Source organism: Delphinapterus leucas, chromosome 3 (genome assembly GCF_059928025.1).
Source record: "Delphinapterus leucas isolate spDelLeu-1000000601 "Yukka" chromosome 3, BTC_Dleu_Yukka2, whole genome shotgun sequence".
In the NCBI taxonomy this organism is placed as follows: domain Eukaryota; kingdom Metazoa; phylum Chordata; class Mammalia; order Artiodactyla; family Monodontidae; genus Delphinapterus; species Delphinapterus leucas.
The window spans coordinates 6,004,459-6,026,344 of NC_143131.1; the positions used below are offsets into that span (position 1 = coordinate 6,004,459).

Genomic DNA, 21,886 nt, shown 5'->3' on the forward strand with positions numbered 1-21,886 from the left:
GCACACGTCAGGTTTTGTCAGTCAGGGGCAGCAGGAAGCAGGGCAACAGGGACTCTGCAGAGCCCACATGGGATTTCTGGTTCTTCCTCAGACACACCCAGCCCGCTCTCACCTCTGGGTCTTTGTAACAGGTTCTCTGCAGGGAAGCTTTCCCCTCTGTTTTGCTATGGTTACACTGTTACCTTTTTGTTTGCTGTCTCTTTCCTCTGCTAGGTCGTGTACTCTAAGGACAGGGATTTTGTTTGTCTTGTTCCTACTACATCCTCACCCCAGGAGAATGTCTTGTATGCTCTCGTTAAGTATCTGTTGAATGAATGACTTGTGCTGTGGAAGGTGGGTTTGAGAGAGTCTCAGGGGTCGAGGATGATTTCCTCATCGGAGTGCCTTTTGAACTTAGATGTGAAGATAAAAGTGAGGGAGAGAATTCCAGGCAGAGGGAACAGCATGTGGAGTCCTGGGACAGGAGGAAGTATAATCAGATAAGCAAAAGGTTTCCAAAGTAACAGATCAAAATAGCACAGTGCATTTATGCTTTGAGATACCCTCTCTCTATACACCCTGCAGTGTTAGATAAAATAGAACAGAGAAAATGAAAAAGATGTGGCGTCATGCCAGACAAGACCCGAATCTTCGTGTTGACTGATAAAACCAGTTGCGGAACACTTCGACAGCTTCTTATAAAATTAAACAGCTTATCATATGACACAGATATGTCACTCTCGGGTACTTACTCAACAGAAATAGAGACATATCCACATATCCATATACACTTCACAGGTATTCAGAGCATCTTAATTCATAATAGCCCATGGTTGGAAACAGAGGTCCGTCAGGAGTTGAATGAAAAACGAGTGTGGTATATCAAGCAATTGGAATACTACTCAGACAAACGAGGAAAAGGCTAGTGATACGTGCAGCAACATGGATTTTGCTGAGAGGGGGATGCCAGACAGAAAAGGGTGCATGCTTTACAAATCTCTTCATAAGTATTTGAGAAAAGACACATGTGCAAAGTGACAGTAAGCAGATCACGCTTGTCTGTATTTGGGACAAAGTGATTCACTGAAAGGGTCAGACCATGGGAATTTGGGATGATGGAAATGTTCTATCTGTGGGTTGTAGTGGGGGTTACATGGGTGTGTTCATTTGTCAAAATCCTTCAAACTGTCTGCTTACAGAGTGTATTTTATTGTATGTAAGCTGTGCCTCGATTAACTTGATTAGACAAACAGAAAAGACAAGCCATGGCGTTGGAGAAGGTATTCATAAGAAAAGGATTATCAGTCATAATTTATAAAAAAACATCCCTTCATATCAAAAGCCTTAGGTGTTCTTCAAGTGAATTCTGTCTTGTAAATGCATAAAACATGGCCTGAAAGGACACGCACCAAATGGGAGGGTTCTGGGCGCAGGGTCTGGAACCTGCAAGAGGAGGTTTGCCTTCTCTTCTTGTTTTGGAGTTTATTGCTCTTTTCTACAGTGGTGTATACTCATGCACTGTGTTTCAAATTCGATTAAAGAAAGTTTGCCAAAGAGAGAGAAAGGTTGGCTGGGGGGGCGGGGGAAGGGGAGGGATGGGCAGGAGAGATGGAGAAGCAGAGTTGAAATAACTGAGGCTGGGGCCTCGTCAGGCTTCCTCCCTTTAGCTTTAGGTGGCCCTGCTGTGCACAAGGGGAAATTATTCAGATATCTTCTTAGTTTGTCATTTATTCACTTAATCAGACGTAAAGGTTTATTATCTTGTTTCCTTTCTCATAGATTTTCCAGAGTCTGAAAAATTGACTTTGTTCATTGCAAACATGTGGCATGATATATTTATCTCTCAATCGGTGATTAATAAGGCAATGCAGTTGGTAGCCAGGCAACGCGCTAAAGGAGAAGTTTTGAACTGTTTGCGAGCTTTCCTCAATTGGGAGAAGGTGAGGTTTCTTTTTATGTAATACTGTACTTGTAGGTCTTATATAAATGTTATTATTTGGTTTTGTATTAGTTCGTGAGCATTTCAGAGATATTATTTTTCATATTAGATCCTTTAAAATATTATTTTAGTCTAAGCTTATGCATTTTGTTCATTAAGTATGCATGAGACACTTTGGGAGAAGTTGTAGACCTGTGTGCTGTGTTAATTGAACAAAGTTTCTTTTGTGTACTAATTTATGGCGATGAAATCTGTACATGCACGTATATATGTGAGGGCTCAGAAGAGTTGAACATCATTTGCTTCTACAGTAGGTACTTAAGTGAAAAAATTGGTATCTCAATTCCTTCCTGTTACGATTTTTTCTGAATCTAATATTCTGTTTTTCTTTCCAGTTGATGGAATTTGTGTTTGCTCTAAGTATTGTGTTCCATGTTTTCTTTCATTATCTTATTTTCCTTCGTGACTGATATGTTAATATAGTATCTAGATTGGTGTTCTTTTCTTCATAGATTTTCTCTAATGAGAATTGCTGGATGCTGAATTGATAGTGGTAATCTTTAAGAAGAGGTATTGAAGTCAGTGAGGGGTTAACTTTCACTTTGTTCTGCCCTTTTTAATGACTGTATTACTGCCCTCTTAAAAAAGTTCTGGCTTATGCATGTAGTCGACTTTTATATGTCATTTTGCTTTCCTTTTTAGTACTTTTTGATGTGACTCTTCATTAGACTTTTATTTTCTTATAAAAAGAAAAGGAAAGGGCTACTGGTAGATAAAAAGTTAGGGAATTTTAAAAATCAAGTCTGTAATCATCTCTTCATCAATCCACCTAGACAAACCAGAGTGTATTGGTGTGAGGTACCATCAGATTCCAGTCCCTTAGCAGTGAGAAGAGCATCCATACACGTATTTCCACCCTCCGCGGTTACCTGCAGGGCCACTTCTGTCCCTACTTGGTCCTCCTGCTTGTGCACTGGAGCCTTCTCCTTTGGCCTGTTCAGGATGAAGCCAGATATGTTTGGATGATAAAACATGATTAATGAAGAAGGTAGAATTTTAATAAGTGTGTTTAGCCTGTATCATATCAAATAAAAATATAAAGTCAAAGCTATTAAAAAAAAAAAAAAGAACACTTGGTGGGGGGGGATACCATTATAGTCCAAGACTTCCAAATTCTGTCCTACAGAATTCAATAGATGTGAAGCACAAAAATAAGTAAAGAGTTAGTAGAATTCAACAATATAAAAAGTAAACTTGAATGAAGACTGTAGTTTTTCATATGTCTGTGACATTTGCAAAAAACAGTCATGCATTTGACCTTAATTTTTAAAAAGTAAAGAGTCTACACTCAATTCTCTGGCAATGACTCAGTAAAATTAGACAAAGAATTAAAAGATTCTATAAAAATTCCCTGGAGATCGAGATACACAGTCCTGGACAATCTGTGAACAAATAGAAACTCAGAAGTGAAATCACAGTATTTGGTGTGAAAGGAAAACCCTTCATACCGAAGACCTCTCGTTTTTGGAAAACTTACACCCATTGAAATAGTTTAAATGTCTTCATTATTAAACAAGTAATAAGTAAAGTTCCCTGATAATCATCTTAAAAATTAAAAATTTGAGAAGGAATCCAGAAGAAAAATATAGTTTAAGAGGTGTAATAGTAATGAAGTAGAGAACAACAACAAAAAAAATTGCCTTTAAAAAATACTAATAAAACAGGTAACTCAGTTCAGATTAATGTAAAAAGAGAAAAGCAAAAATGGTCAAGATTTCAGAATGAGAGAGGCAGTGTGAGTGGAGATGGAGCATGAAGAATGAGAAGACTGCCGCCTACAGCTTCATAACAGGTTCGGAAACCGAGAATGGTTCCTTAGCAACATAAAAATGGTCAGAATTGGCTTTAGGGGTAAAACACTGGAATAAACCAGTTGTTTTCCATTTTAAAAGGTTGAAAAGGTGATTAAAAATTTAGTATACAAGAAGTGTGGATAGATTTCATCTGAATTTTATCTAATCTTTAAAGAACCAACTAATTCCAGTCTTTTTCAGGTATAAGCGAAGATTGAAAGCCCCTTGTTCATTTTTAATAACAAAACCCAATAAAAAAAGAAAAAAGTTATAAATCCACTGCTGGGTATGCACCCAAGGAAAGTCAAATTTATGTCCACAAAAGGCCTTGTACATGAATGTCCGAAGCAGCATTATGAATTACAGCCTAAACCTGGAAGTAACCCAAATTTCTGTCAATAGGTGAATGGACAAACTGTGGTATATCCATACAATGGATTCCTACTCGGCAGTAAAAAGGGGTGTTCAAGCTACCTATACGTGCAAGAACGTGGAAAAAAATATCAAAAAAAGCATGCATAGGTGTAAAAGAAGCCAGACAGAAGAGTCTAGTACAATCTGATTCAATTTTATGAATTTCTGGAAAAAGCAGACTGATATCTAGGGTCAGAAAGATGACAGAATGAATTTATTGAAGAATTTTTTAAAGATTAAAATTGTTTTTTAATAAAATTTTAATTCTCTGATTTCAGTTAATGAAAATTTGCATTCCTATCTGGATTGCAGTGTCTTTCCTACCTGACTGGATTCTGCATTCTGCCTGGAGCTTTTTTATCTGGCCTGTCGACCACCATTGTATAATCATTTTAGGACAGTTGTTATGGCTAAGATAAACATAGTTCTTTATTCAAAATAACTTTCTAAAGGTGTCCTTTAAAATTTAATGATTATTCAACTGATGCTTGTTAGTACTCTTTGAGATCACCCACATGAGATATGTTATATTTGAAACTCTGAATTTTCTTTTTTTTACCTTATTTGCTAGAATGCTCCTGCAGATGTTGGCTTCATGGTTTCTAAGCTGCTTTTGACCATACAGTTATGTCCAAAAACAGAATTTCAGTCCAGTGAAAGATTTGGCGAAGACCTAAGTGATAACACCTGGGAGTACATATGTGCCATCGATCTGCTCTGCTGCCATCAGAAGTGGGTTTGGACACATGACAACATTATAAGGTACAGGGCTATTCTGCTAACTTAAGTTGGGTTATTTGAATTGTCAGGTAGTCTGTTCAATGATTGCTGAATTGTGGTTTGAATCATTTTTGCTGTTTAAGGCAGCTGAAACATTTACAAAGCACAGTTTGATTTGGGTAAGAGTTAATAAAACTTCTCTTAAATGTCAGTGTCACTGCCACATCCCCTCGCTTTATTTTTTTATGGTACCTTTCACTACTTTTCACTGTATCCTCTTATTACTAAAGGAAAATGAATCTCATGCAGGGGGGACTTTGGTTTCCCTGGCCTCCCCCGGTATGTATGTAGAGAGAGCCGTGCCCACACAAGAGAGGTACTCAGAGAATATGTGTAGATTGAAATGTAATGGTCATTATCTTAATGTACAGATACTATGGAAAAACCCACAGCAACAAATATTCAAAATTCTGGGTCAGCAGCTCTTCTCACTGGGATTTCAGGAGAGAACTGAGCCTGTTAACGCTCATGCGTCCATTTTATGTAATGAATTAACTTTTCTCTGTTCATCTATCTATGCAGCATGTTTGGAGAATGGAGAAAGTAGTCAAATAACTGCTCTGCAGTTAATTACAACCCTTAATTTTCTTACAACCCTGACTGAGAAAGGCTGTTTTAAAGGGGTTTATCACATTGAAAAGGATTCACCAAAGGATTAATAGTCTGTATCTTTGAGACATTTGAGGAATATATTCTGTGGAAATCTGTTCTCTTGTTTTCCCTTCTTAACACTCGGGAAAGATTATACATCGGAATGTCAAATAATAGGTAATAGAATTATGGAATGTCTATATAATGAGATACAGCCATATTAGAATAAATAGCTATACATGGATTTTTATATACTGACACGAAAGTGTTTTTCAGTCTGTTACTAAGAAAGTGCCAGGACAGTCTGTTCGGTGCTGTCTGGGTAATGATGTGTGAGTGGCTACCCTGGGCCTCATCTTCCTGGAAGCCCAGGGGGCAGGGGCCCTTCTATCCCTAGTGACAGATGAAACAACCAGGGATGGTGCCAGTCACAGGTGCTTTGTCCACGGTCCCCCACTGGCGGTATGGACAGTGTTGGATATCAGGATCTCTGCCTGGCCGATTCCAGACCCTGATTCCTAAGCACTGCAGTCACTTTGACTGTGTTTTTCACATACATGCAAGCATAGAAGTCTGTGGGAGGAAAAACCCCAAATTAAAAGAGTGATAGTTATCTGAGAATGTGTTTTTTAATGTACATTTTCCTTTCATTTGTCTGTATTTAATTTTGCTGATATTATAAATACTATGTAAGAAGTTAATACATTTTTGAAAAGAGAGAGCAAAGAGGAATTGCCACTGTTCTCAATCAGTAGATCTAGTTTCTTTAATCCATGTAAAGTGTGGTTCATTTCCTCTGGTTTAGTTCTTTTTACAAAATATAGCCTGTTTGTCCTTGCTCCACCCCAGGAAACTAGGCTTCTAGAACGCAGGTGCCACCTTACATCTGGATGGTCCACGTGAGAATCCAGACTCTACTGCTTCCAGTTCTGTGACTTGGGGACATTGTTCAGCATCTCTACACTAAAGCCTTGTGAAAAGGGTTAAATAGAATAAAGGTGCAAGCATGGGTGTTTGCAGCCTTTTTAAAGCCACTGTAAGCACAGAGATCCTGAATAGTTGGAAAGTATGTGAGCTTTCAGAGTCTGTTCTCATGTTAGCCAAAAATGCTACATCTTTAAAAGTTCCTCCTCTTCACTGTCTCCTATGGACCATTTTTAAGATAATTTCTTCTTAATATTTGAACAATGGTGGGTGAACATACTTTCATATGCATACATACATGTATATATTTGTTGTTGTTATTTTGTAGTAAGGAGCTGTGGCCTGTAATGGATAAGTGGATAAAATACAGAAAAGGACATGCAAACATTGCATACACTCCTGATATTATCATAGCGTCAATACTGAGGCTCATTGGTGAGTTGTCTGTTGTATTAAATTTGTTCTTGTTATTGATGATATCTTGGTGAGAGAATAAGTGTGTAATATATTTTGACTGAAACTTCACTATAATAACTGACTTTACGGCCACGAGAGTAGGTACTTTTGCACTAAATTAATTTTCATTACTCTTCCTTTGTATCTCTTCCTTTGTAAATTAACATTTTATTCACCTTTTTCAGATTTAAGATTTTTCATGTTAGTACATTTTATTTATAATTGAACTCTTGATTCTCAGATATTAATTTTAATATACACACATGCACACACTTGCGTATACACACTCCAGGATACATTGCTGGATACATTGCTATAAATTACAGTTAATTTGATTTATAAAGTAAGTAGATACCTAATCCCTGCTTGCACCCCAGTTTTTTTTTTCATACTCACTCAATAAGGATAACTATGTACTTCTATAATTGGAAGCTAGTTTTATTTTGTTTCTGTAAATTGTAAGCTGAATAAACAGAAATTAAAATCATTGTTTAAAAATCTTTTAAGTGAAATATAGATTCTTTTTAATCTCACATCTGAAGAGGACCTCAGTGGCCATTTAGTTCTGTCCCTCCCTCCCTTTCACCCATAAATCTTTATTTTTAATTTTTACTTATTTTTTCTTCTTTTGCCCCATCTCTGACAAACTGCCCTCTAGTCCAGGCATCATTATCAGTGATGAGGTCTGTTCATTATTAGAAGGCTCTCTTTACTTTGAAGTGACTCCTCTATCTGCCATGTATTGATTGCTTGGGGGCTGACAAAACAAGGTTCAGCCTATTTCTGTGTCAGGGCCCTTTAGATCCTTGGAGATAGTTATCATGACTTTTAAGTATCTTTGGTGTTTGATTAATTAAAACTCCAAGATAAAACCATTTGAAATAGGTTTGAGAATTTTTAAATCACATAAGTCAGTCTTATAAATAGACCACAGTAAGAAATATAATATCCCTGACTAATTTTGTTACTGTATCTGCATTCCTGCACTGTGCACATTTTACATGCAAACATAGGAACATTGTAGTAAATAAATATATAAACTGGGTCTTGACAAAAACCTGGTTTCAAGGTGGACATCTAACAGTTTTCACTGGAAATAACCTAACGTACACTTGGAGTTAAGATACAGAACATGTGGGCTTCCCTGGTGGCGCAGTGGTTGAGAGTCCCCCTGTCGATGCAGGGGACACGGGTTCGGGCCTTGGTCCGGGAAGATCCCACATGCCACGGAGCAGCTGGGCCCGTGAGCCATGGCCGCTGAGCCTGTGCGTCCGGAGCCTGTGCTCCACAACGGGAGAGGCCACAACAGTGAGAGGCCCATGTACGCAAAAAAAAAAAAAAAAAGATACAGAACATGAAAGCATGAAAATGTGGAAGTGGAGATGACTAAACTGCTCAGTGGGGGACTTCCCTGAATGCCTCAGGTCCAGTGCTCTGAGGACCACTGTCTGCCCCAAGTGGGAGCAGCAAGGACACAGAAGGGCCAGTGACCTCATTTTCAGCCATCAGCTGGTGGCATGTGTGTGTCTGGAAATTCTGGTTTTGGGTAGCAGCTTCTCTTATGGATTCAAGAAGGAATGTGTTCATACTTTGAACTAATTCATTCCAAATTGAGAATGCTTTTTGAGAATTTAAGAAATTAGGAAAGGTGTTAGGTCTGTAAATGCTTACATGTTGACCTAGATGAAGAATCTGAAATTTGCTGAAGAATATACTTTTGAAGTCACACTTATAAAATATGGTGTGATCTTTGCTGTTATCATTGCAGTGGTTGTTTCTTTGTGTATTTATTGATTGTAACAGGATGGAAAGTGAGAGTGGGAGGATGTGTTTCTGGTGGTTGACCCCATCCTGCTCTGAGAAGCATCTGTGGTGGAGGGTCGGCCTCACATGTCATTCTCCTCCTCAGTTAGCTCTTATCAGCTTTGGTTGATTGTCCAGATTGTCCAGACTGCCTGAAAAGCTTTTTTAAAATTACAAATTCTCAGGCTCCAGACAAACCCACACAAGATTATAGAAATACTTTTGAATATGTACCTTAAAAAGTAACTCATTTGTGAATTAAGAAGAATGTGGTCATAGTTTATCTAAAAACAAGGATGTATAATTGTAGGGAGAAAACCTGACTGGTAGTTTTAGTCAAACTCAGACTAATTTATTCTTTAAGTCTTTAAAATATAGCTTTTGAGAAAATAATTTATAACATTTGATAATATATATTATTTAGAGTAATATATGTATATTTACATAATTAGGAGTGGTATAATACAATGATGTGTGTCATAGGAATAATGTATAATTAATATATAGTTAACAATACTGCATAATAAAATTATAATATATAAGTAAATAAATTTAGTTGAGAGGATGGCTAATTAGAAAGGAAGTGTAATGTCAAAAATGAGAGCAGACTCAGGACTGGCAAACCCTGCTGAGGTCCGCGGGTGGACCAGGGCAGGACGAGCTCGTGTGAGTGAAAAGCCTGGTGTGGGGAGGGTGAGAGGGGCCACTGGGCTGTTCCCGGAGAACCAGGGATGAGCTTTGCTGGGAGTCTGTTGGCGCTGAAGGCTCCCCCCCCGACCACCACCCCGAGCAAAGCAGGGGCTGGGGTCCCGGCGAGCAGGGTTGGGCCGAGGGGGAGGGTGGAAGCAGGGCGGAATCCTGAGAGGCAGCTTTAGGGGTGGGTGTGTGCTTTCCTTCCCGCACACCCGTCTGAGTTGGAGTTTGAACCGTTTCTAAGAAGAAACTCTGCTGGAGAAGCTTCTTGCAGTTTCTGAAGCTGACATTTACTAAATAATTTAGCAAATAATTAACTTGGTTGACTGTGATTTCTTAATAATAAAGTCACACAGTAGGCATTCATAAAATAAAGGAATTGTCTGTATTCTTAACTCCAGATTTGTAAATCCTAATTGGATTTTTACCCCATGGGAACAGGCTGTCTGGCAAAATGGTTCAGTGTTACCTAATGTTGGATTGGGGTATGAACACCGCCGTTAGCAAATGAAATGGTTACATGTGATTATTAAATGGGGTTTCTCTAACCTACCTTAACAATAATGGATTAAAGAGCGTTTTGTGGAACATTTGGATCGCTCTGGACCCCTGGGGACGTGGAGGACGGGGAGAGCCTACTCCAGGCGGCTCGTGTCCTGACGGGGTCGGGGCCTCTTCGGGGGGGGGCAGGAGGTAGGGGGGCGGTGAGCCCCTGTCTGAGGTCCCTGGGTGGGAGGGGAGCAGAGTGGGGACGGAAGTCTGCATGCCATTAGACGCAGCGGAGTATAAAGGTATAGAATACCCCATTTTGCCCCCCAAAGAGCTTTAAATTTTGAAGTGGCCCATCTGGTGTTAGGAGAGCCTAGAAGCTAGGATAACACTGTTTCTCACGTCAGGTTTTTGCACGTCAGGCTGCAATGGCCAGTACTTGGTTGATTTCTGTCCAGTGTCTCACCTTGTCTTTCAGCTTTTCTTTGCAATTGTCTTAACTCATCCTTTCCTTAACATATCTGCATCTGAAATCTTGACTGAAAACCCTGGGTAACTATCTTTCTCTGATCCCTGCCCTGTAGACTGGGTCTCACCTACCCTAAGGCCGGCAAGCTCTCCTCTTCAGGCTTCCATGAGTGGGGAGTGTGTTGCCTTTGACACTGACATTGACTCCACATTTCTTACTTGAATTTTACTATGTTGGCTGAACTGCCCTGGACTCACTCACCTTCCTTCTGTAGAGGGACTCCTCTTCCCGTCTATTTAGCAAATTTGTCCATCATCTTTGTCAAGTCATCATATATGTAAACCTTTTCCCCCAAACCATATACCTCAGACTCATGATTTCCTCTTATTTTATCTCTGATTTGCTCCATTAACTTAAATAAAGCTTTATAAAACACACTTCATTAAGCATTTTTAATTAAAAGAAAGGGAGCCATTATAATGCAGTCGTGTATTATCTGGAAACACATGCATATCCCATGGCCAAATGATCCCATAGCTGTGCTGGGCACGCACACTGTCCCTTTCTCTGCTAATAGTCATGCATTGAATGCTCCTGATAGATTGTCTCAGAGGACAGGTCTGGTGACATGCAGTTATTAGAACTTTGATCTAATTGCAAGGAGATACCTAAGAGTGCTCAGCACCTTGAAATTTCTGATCTCTGAAGTACATTACTTTTCAACCTGTGAAAGACTTCCTAAGGGATTATCCATATGTTTACAGTTTCCTCCTGGATTAGGAATTAACCGGGGAGTCATTGATCAGTAGGAGTTTACTGAATGTCTACTGTCTATCACAGCATTTAGGGTGCGTGTAACTAGCGCTAAGCTAGTTCCTATAGGGGATACAAAGTAATAAAGTCCCTTTAGTGTCCCGTGCCTCAGTTTCTCCATATTCAACACAGAGATGAGGCTGATGGACTGGGTCACATTTAAGCCTGTGGGCTGTTTGTACTATTGAGAGAACATGGACACAGAACAGTGAGCATGCAGGATAATGTTGTCATAAGAGCACAGGAAGAGGACTTGGGTAAGACGGCATCCAAGGTATGTCTCAGAATCCTCCTCTGTAACAGCCGGGGCAAAAGGACATGAGGCCTGGCCGTGAGGGAGGTGCAGAGGCTTCTGCTTTGAAGCAAGCTGGTTTCCACAGGACCATTGGAATAAAGGAAGGTCCAGATGGGTGGGGACTAGGCGAGGAGTGTTGTCCTGTTTAGTCCCCTAGTGAGACCCCCAAAGAGGTTTTGTCACTCCAGGTTTTATGGGTCAATTATTGCACTAGAAATTAAAACTAGGAGTTTAAAAAAATGTTACTATTCACTTAAGATTAATAGTAATAAACTAATGTTAATATAAGTGATATTTTTAATGAAAAATAACTATTTCCAAAACAAACAAAAATAAGAGTGAGCAGAATGGAATATTATCTTACTGCAAACCTCTTCACTGTCTAGATTCATAGAAGGGCTGGTTTCCCATAGCTGCTCTGCATTCAGTCTCTGGCTGTATGTTGTTTTGGTTGAAGTATTTGGAGAAAGTCCAGTCTCATACAGATGTGTAGTTGATTAAAGGAGTGTTTTAATAGCCCGTTCAAGTAATTGTGGATATTCTTCTTTGACACTGCAGTGCAACTCAACAAGTGATGATTTCTTAAAGGTTAGTTGCAGTGTGAAATCTGAAACCTCATCAGTGAACTTCGCTTCTCTGTTGCACCAGAGTCCCTTGGTCCACCTGACTTGTTGAAGGGATCTTTTGCTCATTCATGATTTTGTAACATGTACTGCTCACTTGGAAAATACTGATTTGTACAGATCTTCCAAATGTCAACAATATCAAGAAAACAGACATTAATATCATCACTGATCTCATCAGAGAAATCTGAAGTATTTGAAGCTGTCAAGCTTAGGGTAGGTGATGGAAGTTTTTCCAAAATTCTGATTTTGCTTAAGAGCTCAAATTTTATCATTGACAACAATGATTTCCTTGCAGTGACAGGTTCACTTTACTCATTTTTGAGAAAATGTCTGTCTCGGTCTAAATAGCCATAGTTTGTCAGTGGTTCTTTGAGTGAAAAGTGGGTGGAGAAGGCACCCAGTTCCCCTCCCAGCTGAAGCAGCTGCACAGGTGCTTTTCCTGGAGAGAGTCTGGGTGCCGAGGTGCCAGGGGTGTGCTTCACGTGCCCTTCCTGTCCCATCCGCGGAAGATCGCAGAGCCGTGTGCTTAGGGGTCTAGATTTCATAAGAATCATTGTTACCGTTTCATGAAGGACATTCTGAATGAGTTAGCTTTTCCGACTGTGAGCTCCTGGCCATGGAGAGTGACCCCCCCGTCACTGCCCTGACTGGTGCTGAGGGTCCACTAGTTTGATCGCTACTGCCTTTGCACTGTCAGGCCACAGCTCAGCACTGGAAGGAAAGCACATCACTTCTTAGTGTCGTTGGGAAAGCAAAGTTTTGACCTTGAGGACCCCGGGGGTTTAGTAGAGCACACTTGGGAGCGGCTGCTCTACGTGAGGACGGAGGTTGTGTTAGCCAACTACGTTGTAACAGCAAACTGTGTCTTATATTTAGTCCGTTAACCCACCGAAGTTAGTCATTTCACACTGAGCCTGCTAAAACCATTCATTCTGCTAAACTCCATTTATTATATGATAACTGGGAAAGCAACACATTGTGTATCTGTGTATCATCTGTATGTGTGAGTAACAGAAGAGATGACGAATCATTCAGCCAAAACAACCCCCCACCCCGGGACGGATGGTGCTGTATTGAGTCCTGATGCTTTACTGTTTAATTTGTTTTCATTTAAGAATAGGTACCCATCTAACTTCAGTTCAGGATCCTGAAGCTTAATGTACATGTTAAACGAAAGAAAACGTAAGTTTTAAATTCTTATGAAAAGTTAACATTTAACCACAGATTGTTTACGTTTTGTTTTGTTTTTTTTTCCCCCCTAGGTCGTTTAGGCCAGTTGGGTTTGAAGGAAGGGTTTCCATCAGCTGTGAAAAACATTAGTGCAGTTATTGGTATGTTTATACAGCATGCCCAGGATGAAGGTAAAACTTTTGTTTATTATAATTATTTTTAAATCATTTGCATTCCTCTTATTAAATCTGTTTTGAGTTCTTACTACGTGCCATGCTCTGTGCATCTCTCAGTGCTTGGGGGTGAGGAGTTTGATCACGAAGCCACACTCTGCCTGCGTTCTCAGCACTGGCATTTGAACGTGTGTGGGTTTCCTGTTGTTTCAGTGGTAGCGGCTCGCCCTGTTGGGCAGCGCATCCCTAAGGAAGAGGAAACTCTCTTATTGTCCTGGTGCTGACGTTCTGTCTGAGAAACTGTCGGTACTATCTTCATGCTGTCCTGTGACCTCTGACCAGTGACTCAGCCTCAGCTGCCTGCAGAGGCCTGGCTGAAGTTGTGTCGTGATGACCAAGTGCGGTCACACGTGTGAAGCAGCGACCCCAGTGTGGCCTGGGTATCACTGAGTACTTAGCATCCCCAGAGAACTTGGAAACTGGAGGCTTTTTGTGAGCCAGTCTTCATAGTAGTGGTTTCCTTTTCATTTGTATACCTCAGAGCATGTAATTTTATATTCTTATTCCTTTGTGGGAAGAGATTAAAACTCAAAAGTAACCCTTTGAAGTGATGAGTCTCATTTTTATTTGAATGTTATGCAATCAAGGAGTAATGCATCCTTTTTCAGAAATTAGGTGACCATATGTGTGTGGATTTATCTCTGGGCTTTCTGTCCTGTTCCATTAATCTATATTTCTGTTTTTGTGCCAGTACCATATTGTCTTGATTACTGTAGCTTTGTTGCAGAGTCTGAAGTCGGGGAGCCTGATTCCTCCAGCTCCATTTTTTTCTCAAGATTGCTTTAGCTTTCACGGTCTTTTGTGTTCCCATACAAATTGTAATTTTTTTTGTTCTAAATGTAAGACCAGACACTATAAAACTGTTAGAGGAAAATATAGGAAAAACACTCTTTGACATAAACATAAACCACAGCAAGATCTTTTTTGACCCACCTCTTGGAGTAATGAAAATAAAAACAAAACCAAATAAATGGGACCTAATGAAACTTAAAAACTTTTTCACAGCAAAGGAAACCATAAACAAGACAAAAAGACAGCCCTCAGAATGGGAGAAAATATTTGCAAATGAAGCAACAGACAAAAGATTAATCTCCAAAATATACAAACAGCTCATGCAGCTCAATATCAAAAACACAAACAACCCAATCAAAAAATGGGCAGAAGACCTAAATAGACATCTCTCCAAGGAGGACATACAGATGACCAAGGGGCACATGAAAGGATGCTCAACATCACTAATTATTTGAGAAATGCAAATCAAAACTACAATGAGGTATCACCTCACACTGATCAGAGTGGCCATCATCAAAAAATCTACAAACAGTAAATGCTGGAGAGGGTGTGGAGAAAAGGGAACCCTTTTGCACTCTTTGGTGGGAATGTAAATTGATACAGCCACTATGGAGAACAGTATGGAGGTTCCTTAAAAAACTAAAAATAGAACTACCATACAACCCAACAATCCCACTATTGGGCATATGCCCAGAGAAAACCATAATTCAGAAAGACACATGCAAAAAAAAAAAAAAGACACATGCACCCCAGTGTTCATTGCAGCTCTATTTACAACAGCCAGGACGTGGGACAGCGTAAATGTCCATCGACAGACACACGGATAGAGAAGACGTGGCACATGTATATGTATACAGTGGAATATTAGCCATAAAAACGAATGAAAATGGGTCGTTCATAGAGATGTAGACGGACCTAGAGTCTGCCATACAGAGTGAAGTAAGTCAGAAGGAGAAAAACAAATGTCATATATTAATGCATATATGCGGAATCCAGAAAAATGGTACAGATGAACCTATTTGCAGGGCAGGAATAGAGACGCAAACATAGAGAACGGACATGTGGACATGGGGGGAAGGAGAGGGTGGGACAAATTGGGAGATTAGGAAAGACATATATACACTACCATGTATAAAATAGCTAGTGGGAACATGCTGTAAAGCATAGGAAGCTCAGCTTGGTGCTCTGTGATGACCTAGATGGGTGTAATGAGGGGGTGGGAGGGAGGGGATACATGTATACATATAGCTGACTCATTTCATTGTACAGCAGAAACTAACACAACATTGTAAAGCGATTTTACTCCAATAAAAAAAAATTAAAAAAAAGGAGTAATGCAGTTATACAGTTTCCATTGGAAACACACAGTGACATCTGAAATTTACATCCGAGATGATCTTAACGTGTAGGTTGTCTTCTGCTTTCAGGGTGAGGCATGGCAGGTTGAGCTAATGAGAACTTTTGTCTTCTTTGATTTTAGAATAGCTGCTGAGGTAACGGCCCTGAAAATGTACTCTTACCGTCTAGACTGTGTGTTGTCATCAGAGAGTAGCCAGGGAGTGGCCGACGGGTTGTCTCACCACAGATGCCGGGTGGACATTTCCTGGCAACAGTGTGGCCCTCCTGCTGGGAGGAGCGAGAGGGCCTTGCACTGGGCTTGCTCTGGGTTAGGCCCTGTCCCACTGAGCAGCACGGGGTCCCCAAGGTGACCTTCTGGGGCTGGCCCTCCAGGGCTTGAACGTTGACTTCGTTCTATGCACAGGAAGCTAATGCCCTGCAAGAAGCATACTTTGCTGGAGGCCTGGCACTGGTTAGCTCCACCAGGTCACAGCCAGGCTGCCCGAGTCCAGAGCCTACACAGTGCACATGCTCTTATAATTATTTTTAAATCCCTGTGTAAAACTCTTACTGTTTGACTTTAAGTCTTTACTATGTGCCCTTCTCTATGCTTCTCTAATTACCATGTAAGATAAGGGGAACATATTTTTTAAATTAAAAATTTTTTTTTTTGGCTGCGTTGGGTCTTCATTGCTGTGCACGGGCTTTCTCTAGTTGTGGCGAGCGGGGGCTACTCTTCCTTGTGGTGCGCGGGCTTCTCATTGCGGTGGCTTCTCTTGTTGCAGCTTACGGGCTCTAGGTGCGTGGGCTTCAGTAGCTGTGTCTCAGGGGCTCAGTAGTTGTGACTCGCGGGCTCTAGAGCACAGGCTCAGTAGTTGTGGCTCACGGCTTAGTGGCTCTGCAGCATGTGGGATCTTCCCAGACCAGGGATCGAACCCGTGTCCCCTGCATCAGCAGGTGGATTGTTAACCACTGCACCACCAGGGAAGCCCAGGGAATGTAATTTTAAAGCTGCTGTAGTACTATCTACATCTATAGCATTAACATTTGAATGTGTGGGTTTTGTGATATTTATTTTTAAATAGTAGTAGTTTTCCCTATTGGGCATTGCATCACTAACAGTATATAGTTAATAATAAGTTTTAATGAAATAACTCCTAAATTTTTTAACTAAATGATTGAAGTGAATTTAACTAAAATTGAACTAAATTAAATTTGAATTAAATAACTCCTAAATAAACTTAATGAGAACTCTAATATACCATAATCTCTAACCTAGCTATAGTCTACAATTAAATGCCATGATCAATAGCCATATACTATAATCTAGTGTGTAAGAGTATAGTATATGCTATACTACATACTAAAAATTAGTTTTTCACTTGCTCTCATTTCATCATGTTTTTCATTTCCAAAGTCCACTTATAAACACTTCCGGGGGTATGATGGAGTCATTTATTTGACAAATGCTTTGGGATCCACATTTTACTAAAACTTAAACATGAGGGTGTGATCCTTCCAGGACCACTTTGGAAAGCTTAGCACTGATCATGAGAGGGCAGGCGCTTCAGGTCCTGTGCCCCTACTCTGGCTCATCGTCCTCTGGGTACAGGCAGTGCCAGGAACCTGTAGAGAGCTGTGCAGTGTTTTGCTTTGTTTTTGTTTTTGTTTTCCATTTGCAGAAGGGATTTAAATGAACTTTTTCATTGTGTGTTTTTTTTTTAATATTTACTTTTCATTGATGGAAGAAAGTATTTGTTGAATAGTATTTTATTAGATCAACAACATTAACATTTTGCATAACGAAGATTTTCTTGTGTGATGACTGATGTGGAAATTCTTTTCAGACATACCATGGGGTATCCAGCTGGCAGCCGTGTACGCTCTGTGTGACTTGAGTCCCAGCAACCCAGCGGAGATCTCCAAGATCCTGGAAGCCTGGCGCACAGAGACCTCTCACCGCGTCCCCTCCGCAGTGCTTAGCTCCCTAGAGGAGGTCAGCGCTCTGTGTACGGAGGAGTGTGGCTGACTGCCCCGTGCTGTGCCTGGAGAAGTGCCTTCCCGTTGCTCGAGTGGAGATAGATCAGTCAGCTTCCAGGGTGCAAACCGAGGTTCCAGAGAGAGACGTCAGGGAGATACAAGTGCTGGGGGCGGAGAAGGAAGCAGTGGCTGCTTTCCCTAAACCGCACACATTTCACTTATGGCTGCTGTGATCACATGACATGGATTGTAATTTGTTGTGTCTTGGTCAAACAACAAAAACTTGAACTTAGCCCTTTTTTGCTGCAGAAAGTGTCCTTTTAGTCGCTTTTAAAAATTGAGTGGCATTTTGTAATGAATTTAATGTAAAAACATTGATTTGGTTCCTGAGCCAGTTTTGGACTTTGCGCCCAAATGACTGACTAGGAAAAGATGAGGAGGCTAAAACAGTGCTCCTCGAAGACTCTTCCACTGTCTTAGCTGGAGTTGGGCCACAGAGCTCCTCTCAAGGCATAGAGTGTAGCTGACCAGAGTAAATAAACAGGGAGAGCCTTTAGAACTTCCTTTAATGCATTTCTTCAGATCTCTAAAGTTCCTTGCAAATATTTAACTATGTATCAGGAAAAGGAGAGCTGAGGATAGAGGTCACCGCGGGTGTTTGTACCTCGCTGTGTACATACAGACGCAGCCAAGTGCGGGCAGGTCTCTGCATGTGCCGTGTATATATGGACAGCCTATAATGTGTCTCACATTTGATGATATTCCACTTTCGGAATTTTAGTATTTGTACATAGAAAATGGGTTTAATAACTCACCGTGGTCCTGATTTGTCTTATATTCATCATTTCTTAAAACTCTTGTATGTGTTTTTTATAATAAAAAATAAAAGTAAGCCATGCACACAATTGTCCTGATCAGTAAAGAGTGACACTTGGCCTTACTTCTGCTCCAACCAACGATGAACCAAATAGTCAGTGCCAACCAAAGACAGAGGAGAGCGGCCTGCCAGAGGCACCTCCCTCCTGGACGGAGGCGTGGTGGATTGCCCGGATGTAATCAGGTTTGGGTGCTCTCCCAGCTGCTCTTAGTGAGAGCAGATACCAGATAAGTGCTGGTTGGATGTCTTTGTTTAGCTACAGTTGCTACCCTTTAAAAATCACATTTGACAAGTATTTTGTTACTTCTTCCTCCTGTTTTTTAAGTAATTATAACAAACTGAGATCTGTAAACAACTCTGCCTTGCCCTTTGGATGCTTTTGGTTGGTGTGTTCCCTCTTTCTACCTCTGTCTCTTGGGCCTGTGCTCTGTGCCAGGGCCTTGCTGGGAGGAGCTGGTGAAGAAAGTCACGGCCAGGTTCTCAAAGGCCTGTGAACTGTTGGTAGAGAGAACCCTACACAGTCACCCCAATAAATCAACAGTCCAAATTTGGGGTTTAAGTGTGGTGAGGGAGATGCAGCAATCTGCAGAAGAATAGCAGGGAGACTCCTCTCTTTCTGTTAGTCAAGGAGGGTCCCTCCGAGGAAGTAACATGTGAGCTAGGACCCGAGAGAAGGGAACCCACCTTGAAAGGAGGGGACCGTGGAATGCGTCCCTCCCAGACAGGTGCACCGGCTCCGAGAGGGGAAGAGCCTGCCGTGTGTGGGCAGGAGGCCGTATGGCCAGAACATACTGTGTAAGTGGGCGAGCGTCCTTTGTTCAGTGACACAGGTAACTGCCAGTCACTGGGACCTGGGCAGCCCTGGGCTCGGTCGCGCTCCTGGGGAGATGGGCGCAGGTGTCATGGTTCACGGGGCTGTTCTGTGACGCGGGGCAGGAGAAGGGCGGGGCGGGAAGCAGGCGTGTCAGGAGGCTGGGGGTCGACGCTGGTGGCCGTGCAGACCATCGGGGTGGATGGCTGCCGCACGGGTCATGGAGGTGGGATCAATGCTGAGGTCGTGAACTGGGGGTGATGGGCAGATGGGAATCAGGGTTCCCACGGCACCTGGGCTGGGGGACAGGAGCTCCGGGATTGGTGGTAGGAGTCACACGTCCTAGGCGCGTGTCTGGGACGTGAGACATCCAAGTGGAGGTGGCAGGGATCCTTTACAGGCGGAAGTCGAGTTCGGGCAAGGTGGGGACACAAGCTAGGAAGCTGATTGAGTTTGCAGGTTATTTAAAGTGCATGGTCACCTGGGGAGGAAGATAGCCTCCCTCACTTGGCAGGTCGTGTAAATTGAAGATGCGTGGGGGAGGGTGGAGGGAGAAACGTCAGGTAGGGCAGGAGGTGGTGACCAAGCACCTCGCCTCCTGCTACCTTGCCCGAGTCAGGAGGCAAGAAGGCAGGCAGCTGGCCCCTGAGCTGCTTGAGGCTGCGAGGTCCGTGAACAAGGGGGTGGCCAGTGGTTGGATTCCGCTTCCTGTGGGTGGCGGTGAGACTGGTGAGCGTTTCCCACAAACGATGGGCTTGGGGAGGGTTGCGGAGTGAAAGGGGGTAGGGGAGAGAGAGCAGGTCTGCAGACACAGTTTGGGGGGTATATTTGTCTAGTGAATAGATTTGTCACAGGATTCAAAACGTTTTTTTAACCTCAACAGTTTGAGGTGTTCTTAATTGGTGGAGGGTAGGTGGCACCTGACATTGGCTGCCGGCTGCCGTTCCTTGCCCACGAGGATGCATGGAGCTTACATGTCAGCATCCGGTCCTGAATTTAATACACAGGCCTGAGCTTTCCTGTCCTGCTGCGTCACTCTCAGAGGGTGAAACGATTTTAAGCTGTGGTTAAATTTAGTTGTTGGTCCCCGGGCAGGACATGGTTGTACAGTTTTATCAAAAACATGCACACACGGGCTTCCCTGGTGGCGCAGTGGTTGAGTCCGCCTGCCGATGCAGGGGACACGGGTTCGTGCCCCGGTCCGGGAAGATCCCACATGCCGCGGAGCGGCTGGGCCCGTGAGCCATGGCCGCTGAGCCTGCGCGTCCGGAGCCTGCGCTCTGCAACGGGAGAGGCCACACAGTGAGAGAGGCCTGTGTACCACAAACACACACACACACACACGCACGCACGCACGCACAAAGGTAGGTAAACATTTGAACCTGTAGTTGGGTGGGGCTTTAGGCTGGCGTCAGTCTGTGCACCCAGGAGGCACAGGGGTCCTGGCATCCTGGCTGGGTCCCGCACGCGGCAGGCAGCCTGGCCCGGGCCTGGCCCTCTGTTCCTGCATCCGCTCACATGACTCGGGGGCCCGAGGAGCGGGCGGTGCGGAGGGCGTAGAGCAGCGTGGCTAGTGACCTTAACGGTCATCTTGTCCCCATGCACCTCCTAGGGAGGCCCCAGCTTTTCCTTCCGAGCACAAATCAAACTGGAGGTGACATTTCAGGCTGTAATCCCCCACCCCACCCCCCTGAGAATACTTGGTCACATTGCTTACTTTGTTTTTATAAGAGAGGATGTGACGGCGTAACTCACAAATTTACGGTATTGATGGAGACCTGAAGGGGTTTGTGCCTGGAGTGGAATGAGCAGCGTGGTGCCGTGAGAGGGCGCTGTGGTCCCACCGTGAGCAACAAGATCCAGGACGCAAAGGCCCTCCTGTCTGCAGTCGGCACCCAGGAGGACAGCTCTCCATCCATGCCGTGGGCTTCGAACAGAGTTAGTTTTACTGCCCAGGCCCCTTATCTCCAGAAGTAAGTGGGAGAAGAGGTGTGGAAAGGGTGACTTGTAAAGCTGATGGAATTCAAGAGCACAATAATACCCCCCCCCCCCCCCCCCCCGCCAAAATAGAAGCAAATACTTTTCCAGTTTGGTCAGATTCTTCCCTGGATATTTTCTAGGGATCCTAAAACAAAATGCTTTGACCAAAAATAAATAAATGAATAAACAAGTGGCAGGTGGGTGATAGTGATAGTGGGTGAGAGGTTCTGTGACACGGGCCTGATTAAGTCACCTGCCCACCTGGTTTACAAATAGCATTCCTAGAACCATAGTACAGAGAATCATGAATGGGAGTCTAATCAACCTGCCTGACCAGGGCCAACGATGCCACAGAGGTCTCCCTGAAGAGTGTTCTAGGAATTTAGGGGACTTTGGAAAGTAAGACAGAGCCATTAACCTAAACACTTCCCTCTCTTTTTTCCTTAATTTGCCTGACACTTTCTCAGAGAAATTCAGTGTACTTGTTGTGATTGTGAAACAAGCATGAGGTTCCTTTTCTTGCCTCTACAGAGAATTTTAAGGAAGACCTACTTTTATAGTGTGACATTTCTGTCTTCGTA

At 42.5% G+C, this 21,886-nt stretch overlaps 1 protein-coding gene across 7 annotated transcripts in view; it reads left to right on the forward strand.

The window, feature by feature from the left end:
- Positions 1-18,542, forward strand: part of ICE1 (interactor of little elongation complex ELL subunit 1) — a 58,926-nt gene extending 40,384 nt beyond the window's left edge. For 2 of the 7 annotated variants that reach the window (XM_089908662.1, XM_022581349.3), the window contains 5 exons: positions 1,759-1,919; positions 4,757-4,947; positions 6,809-6,915; positions 13,387-13,485; positions 17,505-18,542. In XM_089908662.1, coding sequence (XP_089764788.1) covers positions 1,759-1,919; positions 4,757-4,947; positions 6,809-6,915; positions 13,387-13,485; positions 17,505-17,686 — 740 coding nt within the window. In that variant the 3' untranslated portion in view covers positions 17,687-18,542. The other 5 variants (XR_016392588.1, XR_016392589.1, XR_016392587.1 and 2 more) reach the window with 5 other exon arrangements.
- The last annotated feature ends 3,344 nt before the right edge of the window (positions 18,543-21,886 follow it).